Source organism: Morone saxatilis, unplaced genomic scaffold (assembly GCF_004916995.1).
Source record: "Morone saxatilis isolate NCDOM2014 unplaced genomic scaffold, NCSU_SB_2.0 Contig2, whole genome shotgun sequence".
NCBI lineage: Eukaryota > Metazoa > Chordata > Actinopteri > Moronidae > Morone > Morone saxatilis.
This window is the reverse complement of record NW_023339762.1, coordinates 12,625,909-12,638,236: the sequence shown is the minus strand read 5'-3', so window position 1 is coordinate 12,638,236 and position 12,328 is coordinate 12,625,909. Positions and strand designations below refer to the sequence as shown.

At 39.1% G+C, this 12,328-nt stretch overlaps 1 protein-coding gene across 1 annotated transcript in view; it reads right to left on the bottom strand.

Moving 5' to 3' along the window:
* Positions 1-1,884: 1,884 nt before the first annotated feature.
* The window catches only part of LOC118330154 (coiled-coil domain-containing protein 136-like), a gene marked incomplete in the record, with an annotated part of 20,205 nt that continues 9,761 nt past the window's right edge, over positions 1,885-12,328 (bottom strand). The window contains 7 exon segments of the mRNA XM_035664601.1: positions 1,885-3,896; positions 5,304-5,416; positions 7,145-7,276; positions 7,454-7,730; positions 8,840-8,957; positions 10,091-10,393; positions 11,372-11,446. Of these exon segments, the coding sequence (XP_035520494.1) occupies positions 3,884-3,896; positions 5,304-5,416; positions 7,145-7,276; positions 7,454-7,730; positions 8,840-8,957; positions 10,091-10,393; positions 11,372-11,446 (1,031 nt within the window).

The following is a 12,328-nucleotide window of genomic DNA, read 5'->3' as shown; positions in this document are numbered from 1 at the left end:
CCAATTAATGTTGTGTTTTCTGCAGGTTCCTGGACTGTCATGGCGTTGTGACTCAGCAGCCAGTGACACCAGACGCCAGCACCATGCTTGATGAAGTAGTGGGAGGTAATAATATCTGTGACACACGCAGAAGGCATTCTTAGGATACTCAGTCTGGACACAGCCATGGGTGTCCTTCAGTTACTCTAAAGATTTTTTGTTTGTTCCTCGACCATTTTAGCCATTTCTTTTTAGAGCAATTTTATATACGAATCACATAAACCATTAACCAACAGTTACTGTAAAACTGGCATTTGGATCATTTTGAGCTTATTTGAGCCAGAATATTCTCTAATAATAATGATAATAAAGTATGGATAAAATACAAGTATCTCTAAATTATGTCGTTATCTGTAGTGTTGTGTGAAAGAAATGTCAATAATTCCGTGATACGATTTATTCTGTTGTCGTATTGACATATCACAGTTCTCATGTTTGGAAGAAGTCAATATCTCAAGGTAAAAAATACTAAAATAATGCAGTACGAGTACAGAGGTACTAGCAGTAAAATGTAGACTCAAAAGTAAAAATCCAGCAAGTTATTTTATCTTTGAAACTGTGTCAGTCTTAAATATATTAGATTATTATTATTACTTTTATGTAGTAGCTTGGCAAAATAAAGCTATTGTTTTTTACTTTAGAGTAATCTATAGCAATACATCATTTTTATTAGTTCTTTACTAAAAAGTTAGTAAGTACAATATTTGCTACTGAAATGTAGCAGAGTTATAGTTTTAAAGTAGCATAATATGAAACTACTTTGGTTGATATTGTCACATAATAACTCCAACCCTTGATGGGAAGTATAAACCAAAACCAAAAACCATATCACAGAGCTACATCTGTTGCCTGGACACTGTTCACTTGACATTATATCCCCAGAGAGTGCCCAGGCTGCTTTCACAGTAAGCTTTCCACCTTTTTTAATTAGCTTTTTCCCTGTTAGCCTGTCAGTTTAATATATTAAATATTTAAGAAGGGATTTGGGGTGAATTTGCCGGACAGATAGGCCTGGGGCCAGAGCCCAGTTGATTAGGTTTCACTGGTGATCCGGGTCTGACATTTTGAGCGATAACAAACTTTTTATTCAGTGGCCACAACTTTAACACAGAATGAGACAGAAACCTGGTTCAGAATCAGTTGGGAATATTTGCAGGAAACTAATTAAATTTAAACCTCAAGTGACAGAGTTGTTCAGTTCAGTGAGGGTTTATGCTAACTGTACCCCCATGACTAGTTCTGCACATCCGGGCTACTTTTAGATAATTAGACACACTTAAACCCAGTAAACCATGAGTTGTGGGAATGGAGTAATGAGTGTAGTTTAGAGACCCTCATCAACAACGTTGACACCAGTTCCTGCCATCTGTAAAGAATACATGTCTGTGAGCTAATGACACGTCTCTGGAGTGAAGGTTATTAATATCCATACAACCAGTGTAATGTGATGCCAGCAGAGACATCACTCAGGTTGACTGCTGGTGAGTTCATGAATGGGATACCTTAAACCCTGAGACCATCTCCCAAGAAAAGAAAGCGCTCAGACATCATGTGTGGTGGATATATTTATTTTCTCAAGTCATTTACAGTACAAAATAGACTTCCATGTAACAAAATAGCCACAGCTATATTGAAAACAACAGTGCTATCAATATGTCAAGAAACAAGCTGAGAAACACTGAGCAATATAGAAGCTTGTGAAACTATGACAAAGTTAATGAGATAAGCTCAGAAATGATGAAAAATAATGTTCTGAATAAGACAACATTCATTATGTACCATTGCTGTCAATAGGAACTTCATTTCTATTGCAAACAGATGCTCTTTTATTTTTAAAACAGTGACAACATTTGCAGTGCAGTGGCGCATTAGTGTACGTTCATAAATAACGTTGGTCAGGCATTGCTTATGAAGGTTCTGTTTAATGACAAATGTTTCAGAAAAGATTTCAGTACATTTCTGAAATTTAGCAGACTGGAAAAAACCAGGAGTCATATTGCTCTTACAGGCAACTGAGGTCAAATGCAATCTAAATGCATGCAATGACTACACCACCACTGAACAAAGAGGTACTGAATATGATTAGCAATGCTAGTGGTTGTTCTGAATAACGTCACCATAAATAAACATTTAGACAGCATATCATTTGGCTATCAAATATACGATGCTCTTTCAAAATAGAATAAACTTTCTACAAAGCTAGTACAAATGGATTTAAGAAATATTTCTCCCATAGTACTGTATGTCACATGTATTTACATGAAATACAAAGTAACCGAATCAACATAAATTATATATTGTGCTTCTATATGTTTTCTAGCATGCTTTTCAGTTCTAAAATATGTTCACAAAAAAACATTTCACTGATGTAAACAATAATCTGAGTCCTTTCACATATACATATATTTATTATAACTGATGCTTAAACAAACTACATTTTTCTGACACCTTCCTATGTACATATTTTGGAACCATATCAATTTCTAAAATGCCCTCACATCTAAATAAACCCTGATCTTTTACGTCAGTCGCATCAGTGGTTCAATCCAGGTGTGACTGGAACAATAAACTTGGAAAACCCAAGCCTTAATAATAATTAATAGGAACAAAAGTTTATTTCACATCAAAATCTTAACTGAGTTGAGATGTTAGAAAACATGATAATATAGCTCGATCATCCGTGAATTTGCTCCCAAAGTTGCCGGGATGTACTGCATTTACTGTACATGTGACAGTGCAGTTGTTTTTCAAAGTGAACCGTGGGCAGGTATGATGAATCAGAAATACTGCACTGCCTTTCTGCCATCTTGCTTAACTGATAATTAAAGTGGGAGGTGGGAGTTTCAGAGTTGGACACAAGATGATTGTGAGGCAGAAGTGACAGAGCCTGGAGAAAAGCCCATAACTGAAAAACACTGTGAAGAAGAGATGGTTCCAGCCTTAAGAGGTGACATCAGGTTAAACCATATATATATTGACAGGTGCTTAGTTAGCCTGTTATACATGTTCTCTTTGTAATAACATATATCATTGCTATTTACAATGGAAATAAGTCAATTTAATATTCCTAAATTGTGTTGTGTGGCAGGATAGTTGGTATTGGCGTTAATTCATGGAGATTATTTTATCCAGGTTTGCGTTAGGTAGCATTTACTGAATTTAGTATTTAGGGGGAAGCAGTAATTAAATTAAGTAATTATTGGTCAACTCATGAACAAAAAATGCAAACTGCTTTTTCTAGTATAGTATTTTAAAGGGTGTACATTTCAGGGATTTCAGTGCATTAAATGTGCCGACTCCATGTTTGTCATTATTTTCCAAGACAACTATGAACAATATTTAAACAAACAAATAAATAAATAATGGTTAAAACAAATTGAAAACCAGTTGGTGCACATTAATAACCAAAACATTTTATCACATTGTTAGCTAAAGGAGAATAATATTCACAGACACAGAGGAGGAATGACACAGCACTAGCATACATTTAGTGGAGTGAGATCACATCCTCGTGTGGGCTCTCTGCAGGTCAACTCAGCCTCACAGCCGTCTTCAATCTTAAATGAGACTGAGCGCATCGTTCTCAGTCTGTGCGTCGATGTAGTACCTTCTCATTAGAGACCAAATTTTCCATACATATTTAACTACGCAGCTCTATCACACCTAGGTAACTCCAGTTCAGTCTATAGACATGGCAGGAGAGGACGAGGGCTGGTCTGAAGCGGACGTCGGTCCCTGTGCAGTTGTTGCCCATCCAGTCAACATCGGACGAGAGCTCTCAACAAGCTAGTCATCATTAGTAGCACTGCTGTGGCTGCAGTGATAGTCAAAATGGAGTTCCAACCTACCTCACTCCCCTGAGGGAAGACAGGAAAAGAGGGGTGTTAAGAGTCAGTTGAGGCTGCCAATTAGCCATGTGTTATTATGAATCCCACTGCTTTTCCGCCCCTAACTCTGCCTCTGATTTGCTAACCCTAACCCTTGCCCCCAACCCCCTAACCATCACCACCCTAATGAACGGAGGCAACGACTACGAGTCAATCAGAGGCGATTTAATGCGTGTCTTGCCTAGAAAAGCAGTGGGATTCATAATAATGGATCAGCCATAGATAAACCGTTTCGAAAAATAAGATTATTTGCTTTCTTACAGTCAGATGAGAAGATTTGTATCACCCTCTTATCTGTACATTAAGTGTGGAGCTGGAGCCAGGAGGCGATTAGCTTAGCTTAGCATAAAAACCGAAGCAAGGGGAAACAGCTAGCATGTAGCTTTGTCCAGAATTTAAAAATATGCTACATGTACTCCTGCAAAGCACCTCTGAAGTTCAGTAATGACTGTGTTGTATCTTGTTTGTTGAATTTGTACACACGCTGTTATTATTTCTTGACAAACAACAGTTTATCTGTCCGCCCAGCACTTAAATGCTGTCTCTGCTGGTTGTGGTGACGACGAAGACTCTGAGAAGTTACAATACTTGGCCAACAATTATCTCATTACAGCTCTTAACTCCCACAAAGACCACAAATTGTTGTTTTTACATTTCTTGATGTATACAGATTAAACAAACATGACAGCAACGTGTTGATTACTGAGCTTTAAATATGCTGGTAGGAGTATTTTTACATTTTGGACGGAGCCAGGCTGGCTTTTTCCCTCTGTTTTCAGTCTTTATGCTAAGCTAAGTTAACCGTCTCCTGGCTCTTGCTTCACATTTACCGCACAGATATGAGAGTGGCACCAGTCTTGTCATCTAACTCTTGGCAAGTAAGCAAGTAAGCATATTTCCCACAATTCCTGTAAATAACTTATTCAATGCCATTCAAGGAAATGTTTTGTTATAATTTGCCAAACTGCCCACCCGCCCCACGTCCACCTTCCATAAAAGCTTAATATCATTATCTACCTTCATTCAAATGTCTTCAGTTTAGACCCTCTTACAGCAACCACCACTAAATGAATCTTGAGCAATGATTCATATTAAAGGGTCACTTCATCCAAATAACAGAAAAACATATTTTCTCGCTTACCTTGCGGTATTGAACCACACAGATGCAATGCTAACGTTTTGAGATATTTCTGCCTCCATCCAAACACAAATCTCGGATATCTCAAAACGTGAGCCAATAAAACCAAAACGATCTGCATAGCTAGATACAATATGTGAGAAACTATGTTGTTTTTATATTATTTAGGTTAACTGACTCTTTAATCTAAGAACCATACATAGCATTATGCATCAGATAGAGATAAGCTCCTCCCATACCTTGCCCTCTGGGACGCCAGCTCCGACAACCAGCACCAGACCACAGCCACTATTACAATCATTCCTATGAAGGGGATGGAGAGAACAGGGTGCTCAGACGGATGGATGAATCTCTGAGGAGGGGATAAAAAACAAACACAAGGACCATGGGAATGAAGGGGATGAATGAATGGATGGATTGAAGAATCAAAATAATAAAACACAGATAAATAGGGTGTGACGACAGCACAAATGGACCACTACTTCAAATCACTAAATCAAAAGTGTGACATGGTCTATGGCCGCGACATAAAGGGGAAGGGTTGTGATGGAGTGATGTACATTTCCCATCAAACAAACAATGCATAACTTTATGGTGACGTACACATCAACTCAATGTGAGTATGCGTGAGCAGTCCTATGTGGCATTTATTGGCTGCATGTGATGTTATGGTGACAAAAAAAAAAGACATACAGCATGAATGTTGTGACTAGCGTGTAGTGGTATTTTTTGTCTCTCTATCCTCATTTTATTGTTTGTTTTTAATGCTTTGCTAAATTTGTTCAATCGTACAGGCTGAGAGGTCATGGACATTCAGAGAACAAGGACAGCATCAGAGACAGGCACGGGTAGACAGTTTGACACAACGCAGAGACATCTTATCACGGCTGTTGTAGACAAAACACACAATTTTAGTCCTGTTTGTTTCTAACGACATAAAACATGAAGGACCACACATACAGCACGTAGCATTGCTTCCAACCAATTTTCAAACATATCCAAGTTTTTTTAAGATTTTTGGATGCATATTTCCTTTAAGTGAAAGTCAACTTGCAGAATATTTAATCTGTCTTTGCGTGGTAATGCAGTGTCGTTCAGGTTGGTGCATTCAAGTGTTGCGTTCACAAACAGTGTCAAATAAAACCCAGAGGACAAACAATAAGCACATATAGACGTCATGAAAAGGACAATGAATTTGGTACTGTAGCTTCTTGCATTAAGGAGGTTGCTGTTGATGTTAGGGTTTCCCATGAGCACTTGAAAACATCAAGTCAAGAAAAACAATTACTATGCAACTATAATGTAACTGTGACAAAGGTAAAGGTAAAAAAAAGAGGTAAAATTCCTGTTAATTGTTTCAGTTGCCTATTTCAGACAAGTTCACTGCAAGTTGACTTTCATACATTATCTAATTAAAATAAACAGAAACCTGTCTTAAAATGGGGGAAAAGGAATTTAAAAATATAATATATGCAAAGATCCTTTAATTATTAATCCACCTGCATAGGATTCAGTGATTGAATAAGCATTATTCAAGCTTGATTTGCCTGATGCCTGAAATCCTTTCTGCAGATTGTTTGTGTTTTTGTCCAACAACAGTATTAAAGCATTACTGTCACAGAGAGGTTAGAACACAGACACAGTGTGGGGAGCGCTTCCCCGGCCCAAAGCACACAGTAAATACTGTGTGACAGGCCAGGTCAGTTCATATCAAAACATATATTGCTACAGTATGAGACACATAGAAAGTGGGCTCAACAGACACAGTAGGTGTGAGGTGAGGTGTGTTATGTGTTAGTTGACAGTGTGGGAGTGTGGGTGTAAAGAAAGAAAAAACACAGTTCTTTAATCATGTAAAAATTACGGATGGAAATTCTCTCTACTCCTAGAATAAGTTCACAGTAATTATTATTATTAAGTAAAACAAATTAAGAATAATGCAACCTGCTCTACAGATGTACAACTTAAATGTTGTAAAGGTTGTTATCATTAATCACTTAAAGTTGCACAGCATTTAAATCAGTTTCCCTATTTCTGACACCAACTGTATACTACTATCTTATTCATGTCTGTCCCTCACCTGAGCCCCCCCTGACAGCTTCTCCAGCTCTGCCTTGCAGCGCAGCAGCTCCTCCTCCAGCTCTGCTCGCTCCCTCTGACTGCTGTCATACAGTACCTGCAGCTCCTGCAGCTCCATCTTCAGACCGTCACACTAGAGGACATGGAGGGCAAATTCTCTTACAGTTGTGGATTTATTGAAACCAGTTTTAGTGCATGTGTTTGAAATCATCGTAAGTAAAAAGCAAAAACTGCTTGACCCAAATCTGTCCATGTTTTATTCATATTTTTAACTCCCAAGGCACTGTTTTTAGACACTAATGCATCATACCTCTCTCTGAACCTGTGAGGCCTTCTCCTCTGCCTGTTTGAGCTGGTCCCTCAGGGAGAAGATCTCCCCGATGCCTCCATTCCAGCCGGTTGGTGTCATGGGCTTCCCATCAAATGAAATATTCTTCTGGATGGAGGCGTCCACCAGGTGACAGTTCTCAGACTGGGCCATGGTCATGTAGCTCTCTGTCATGACCTCATCTGGGCCTGTCTCCATCTCCTTCCCCTCTGTGCCCTCCCCTGCGTCTTCCTCTTTCAGTGACAGGTAGACACTGGAGCTGGACAAAAGGACGAAATGGGGAAAAATATACTTTCAACTTCACCTGAACTACCTGAAAGTTCAATTCAGTGGGCTCCAAATTGGCTGGTTAGCATTCATTTTGCTTTGCGTTGTCCTTTACTTTGTGAGAAATTATTTGTTTCTGTTACAGACATGCCACCACATGTATCTTGCCAACCTTATAATAAGACTGCAATAAAGGATTATTTCATTCTTGACTAATCAAATTTAGATTTTTATTACTATCAGTTAATTGTTTAATCTAAAAATTGTCAGAAAACAATGAAAAAAGGCCCATCACAGTTTCTCATTAGCTTCTATCTGACCAACACTGCAAAAAAAAAACTTTAATTAAATTAAAAACGGAGCAAATCGCCTTTAATAAGCTGGAAATAGAGAATGTTGCATTGTTGCATGATAAATTCAATTTGATTAATATTTTGTATTATTATTGTGGGAAAAAACAATCCCCCCACAAGGTTCATTTAGTAACTGTGATGCTGTTGTCTCTGCTCTGAAACAACACAGAAATCTAATCAGTGCACATCTTTAAAAACATCTTACAAACTCGTTTGTTTCATTTGTTTTTTTCTTGATTTTACAACTATTACTTCTTTCCTGCTGTATATGTTGTCTTTTCTATCTCCCTTTTCTTATTCCTGTAAAGCGTTGTGTAACTTTTGTTTTGAGTAGTGCTATAAATAAAGTTTGCTCTTGCTCTTGATGCATCACAAGATCTTCCTCAGCAGATGGAGTATGCCCTGTTCTCCATCTGCTGAGGAAGAACATGTGATGCGTTCAAGCATTTTCAGGACAACTACTGAACAGATCTGGTGGGGAGATTGTTTTCATGGTCAGGGATGAACGTTAAATTGTTGTCTATAAATTTTCTGTCAGTCTAATCAATTAATTGACTAATGGTTTCAGCACTTATGTGTAATCCCTCGTATGATATTACAGTTGTACCGCAGTGATTCAACAGGTGGCCGGTCTTTTCTAAATGAGGTGACGTGAATGGCAGTGACGAGGGGGTAGTATTCCAGAGGGTCTCCCCTCCAGCTGATCCAGTAAGCACAGCTGATGAGTGAGCAGTCATTGACCCCTCACCATGTCCTCTGTCTCTGCAGCAGCTGCAGCCTCTCAGTGAGGCGTCTGTTGTCTTCTTTCAGGGTCTGACACTCCTCTTTCAGCATACGGCACTCCTCCTTCAGCAGGTCCACGTCACCTGACAGAACAAAGAAGGTCAGAAAGGAAAGTGCGGAGATGCAGGAAGTAGAGCTCATCTTTAATCTTAACATCATTACGACATGTATAGAATATATTAAATGAATACTACATATGCTTATTCGCTTTGTTGCAGAGAGTTAGATGATATGCTTGATCCCACATTCATATCTGTCAAAAATATGACGCTACAGCCATCAGCTAGTTAGTTATGTTAGTATGCTAATAGCTTAGCATAAAGACAGCGAACATGGGGAAACAGCCAGCCTGGCTCTGTCCAAATGTAACAAAAACCACCTACTAGCACCTCTAAGGTCACTAATTAAAATATTATAATCTTGTTTGTTTAATCCGGACTATTTCTTGGCTGGGACCAGTTGCCAGGCAACCAGCGGAGACTCCAGGAAGTTACTGGTCCTGGCCGAAGAAATAATCAGACGCATACCCTCCATCAAGGCACCTACAATGTCAGACTTTGACTGTACATTCTGGGTGATGTTTTCATGAAAGAGCACAACAATGAAACCATATGAACTGCCCTCCCTCAGTCCCACCCCAGGCTCAGCTGCAGAGCCCAGCAATGACATCATGTGCTCGAAGTGTGTGTCCCTCCCCCTCATGACTTAATGTCCCTGCAATCCTAAATGCACTCACATCCACACACACATACACACACCACTCCCCTTGAAACACTCAGCAAGCACATTTATAATTTGTAATATTTATTAAACCCCACAAATGATTTATGTGCTTGACTGCGGGATGCTAACATGATGTGAGCATGGAACAAGAACATCCATAACCCAATGCTTTGTTTTCATAATATCATCCACAAAGGCTGATCATGGGCTATTTGTAAGTTGGATAAATTCCATATACAAGCAGAGACAGTGGGTTTGTGTTTTTTTACTGTATTTTTAGTAGGTCCTGATGGCTGTACACACACGCACACACAAAGTGTGAAGATGAGGTGTAAAACTAAGGCATATTTTATTTTAACTTTGATGTACTGTAAGTAAAAGAAAAAGTAGGGGCGGAGAACGTATGTGTAGAAACTACTCTGACATCCGTCTATACCCGACTTCTCTGTGTTTTTTCTCTCCTACTACTTCTGTACTGCTCCTCATCCCTCACCCTCTCTCCTCTCCGCCTCCCTGCGCTGGCTCTTCATGCTGATCTCGGCTCTCAGCGTGGTGATCTCCAACTCATACTCCTGGGTCTCCTCGCTGAGACGCTGCAGCTCAGCCCGCCGGCGACATAGCTCCTCCTGCAGAGAGGCGATATCATTCTCCCTCTCTGCAGCCGCCTCCTCTGCCGCCTGTTGGAGCAGGAGCACCTCCTCTTGAGCCACACGCAGCTCCTCCTGGGCCTCGGCCAGCTCGCTCTCCTTCTCCTCCTCCAGGCTGTCCATCTCCTCCTGCACAGAACGCAGCTGTGCTGTGGGGAGAGGAGGAACATAAGGTTAGCTTTACTTTATGGGGGATGTGTGGGTGAGACTGCAGTATCAGTATGGGTGTAGATGTGTGTGTGTGTGTGTATATATGATCTTACCTTAAGTTTTGCAGCAGTGGACCTGCTTGTGTTTATGTGCGTGGGTGGTGTGTTCTTGCACGTGCATGTGCCTCTGTGTGTGTGTGTGTGTGTGTGTGTCTACTGTATGTGTGGGTACTGGTTGAAAGAAGAGCTGATGTAACTGATGGTAACAACCTTTTTCTTCAGGGTCAGATTCAGATTATTAGTTTAGTATTGTCGGGAAAAGAACAACCTCTCCACTTCTCACAATAACAACAACAAGAGCAATAATACAAAGAAATGGCAATAAAACCAGTAATAACTCATTTTCCCAACTGGCCAAAATATGTTTGCTTTAAAAACAATCTGTGCCATCTTTTCTATTTTTCTTTGTCTCTTTTCATGTAAGGGGTTTAGAAATCTGTTTCAACAAAGATTTTATAGCAGTGTATAGTTTTTTCTTCCTCCTTTCTATAATTATTCTTTCTCTTCTTTCTTCTTTTCTTCTTTTTTTCCCTTCCCTTTCCCTCAGAGCCATTATCCTTTTTTGGATGAGTTATGCTGTGTTGTTTCTGAGGTTAGTTAAATCACCCCCGTCATGATTGAGCACATTTAGGCTTTTTCACAATTAATTGTTTCTGTGGGAATTATTTCCTGATTTATTATCTACCAAAATGTAATAAAAATTGCTCACAAAAAACTAATAAATAAATACCCCAAAATCAATAAGCATTTAACATGTTCTAGTAAATTACATTCCAGTAGACTTATATAGCACTGTCTGTCTGAGACTATTCAGTAGAGAGCTAGTGGGACAATGAATCAAGAGTAATCGAGAAATAATTAAATGAAAACATAGGAATTGATGTTTATCAAGTGCTGAGTGTTTTATTATGTCGATACCTTGTAGATTCTGAATCTGGCGTGTGAAGGCTTCAGCCTGATGGGCACTGGCCAGACGCTCATCCTCCAACAGCCCTGGTGGAGTGGTGAGGTGAGGAGAGGAGCGGAGTGGAGTGGGGAGGAGAGGAGTGGGGAGTGGGCAGAGAGATAAGAGGAAAATGTCACTTCAGCAGGCCAATAGAAAGATGACAACTTGATAAGCTGTTCAACCTTGAGGCATGACTGAATGACACTGGCAGTTTTGTGTGTCTGTCTGTGTGTTAAATACAGTGTGAGCAAGAACCATCAATACAAGATGTGTATAGTAATAGTATATTCATTTATTAGACAGTTTTCTCTTCAAAATACGGCAGATTATTTTAACTGCAAATTTTTTTTTTGCTCTTTTATTTTCTATTTTTAATTTTATGTTTGTCATGTGAAGTAATTTCTGCAGAATATTCCGGTGGTTTTAATACAGCTGCTAGTTTAATACACATTAACGTCAGTTGAGTATGTATATTGTTAAAGGATCAATTCACCCAAGCTTAATTTTTACATTTCTAAAATGAAGGCTTAATTTTTAGCCACTAGGGGCATGACACTAGGGATGGCTAGATTGGTCGGTCTGTCCACCGCTTTCATCCAGACTAAAATATATCAACATGGGTTTCCATGAAATGTGGTAGCCTACAGACATTTATTGATCCCTGATTTTTATTCTAGTGTCATCATCAAGTTTTAATTTGTGCAATATTTTGATTTATCACCAAATACTTGGAAAAACTAATGACATTTACATCAGCCGCACCTGCAATTTGTGATTATTGCCAATTATTAGCATGCTAATAATAATAAATATTATACCTGCCTAACATCAGCACGTTAGCATTGTCTTGTGATCATGTTAGTATTCTGACATTATCATTATCATCATCTTTCCTTTTATCTTCTAGGTCCAGTGTGCAACATTTAGGA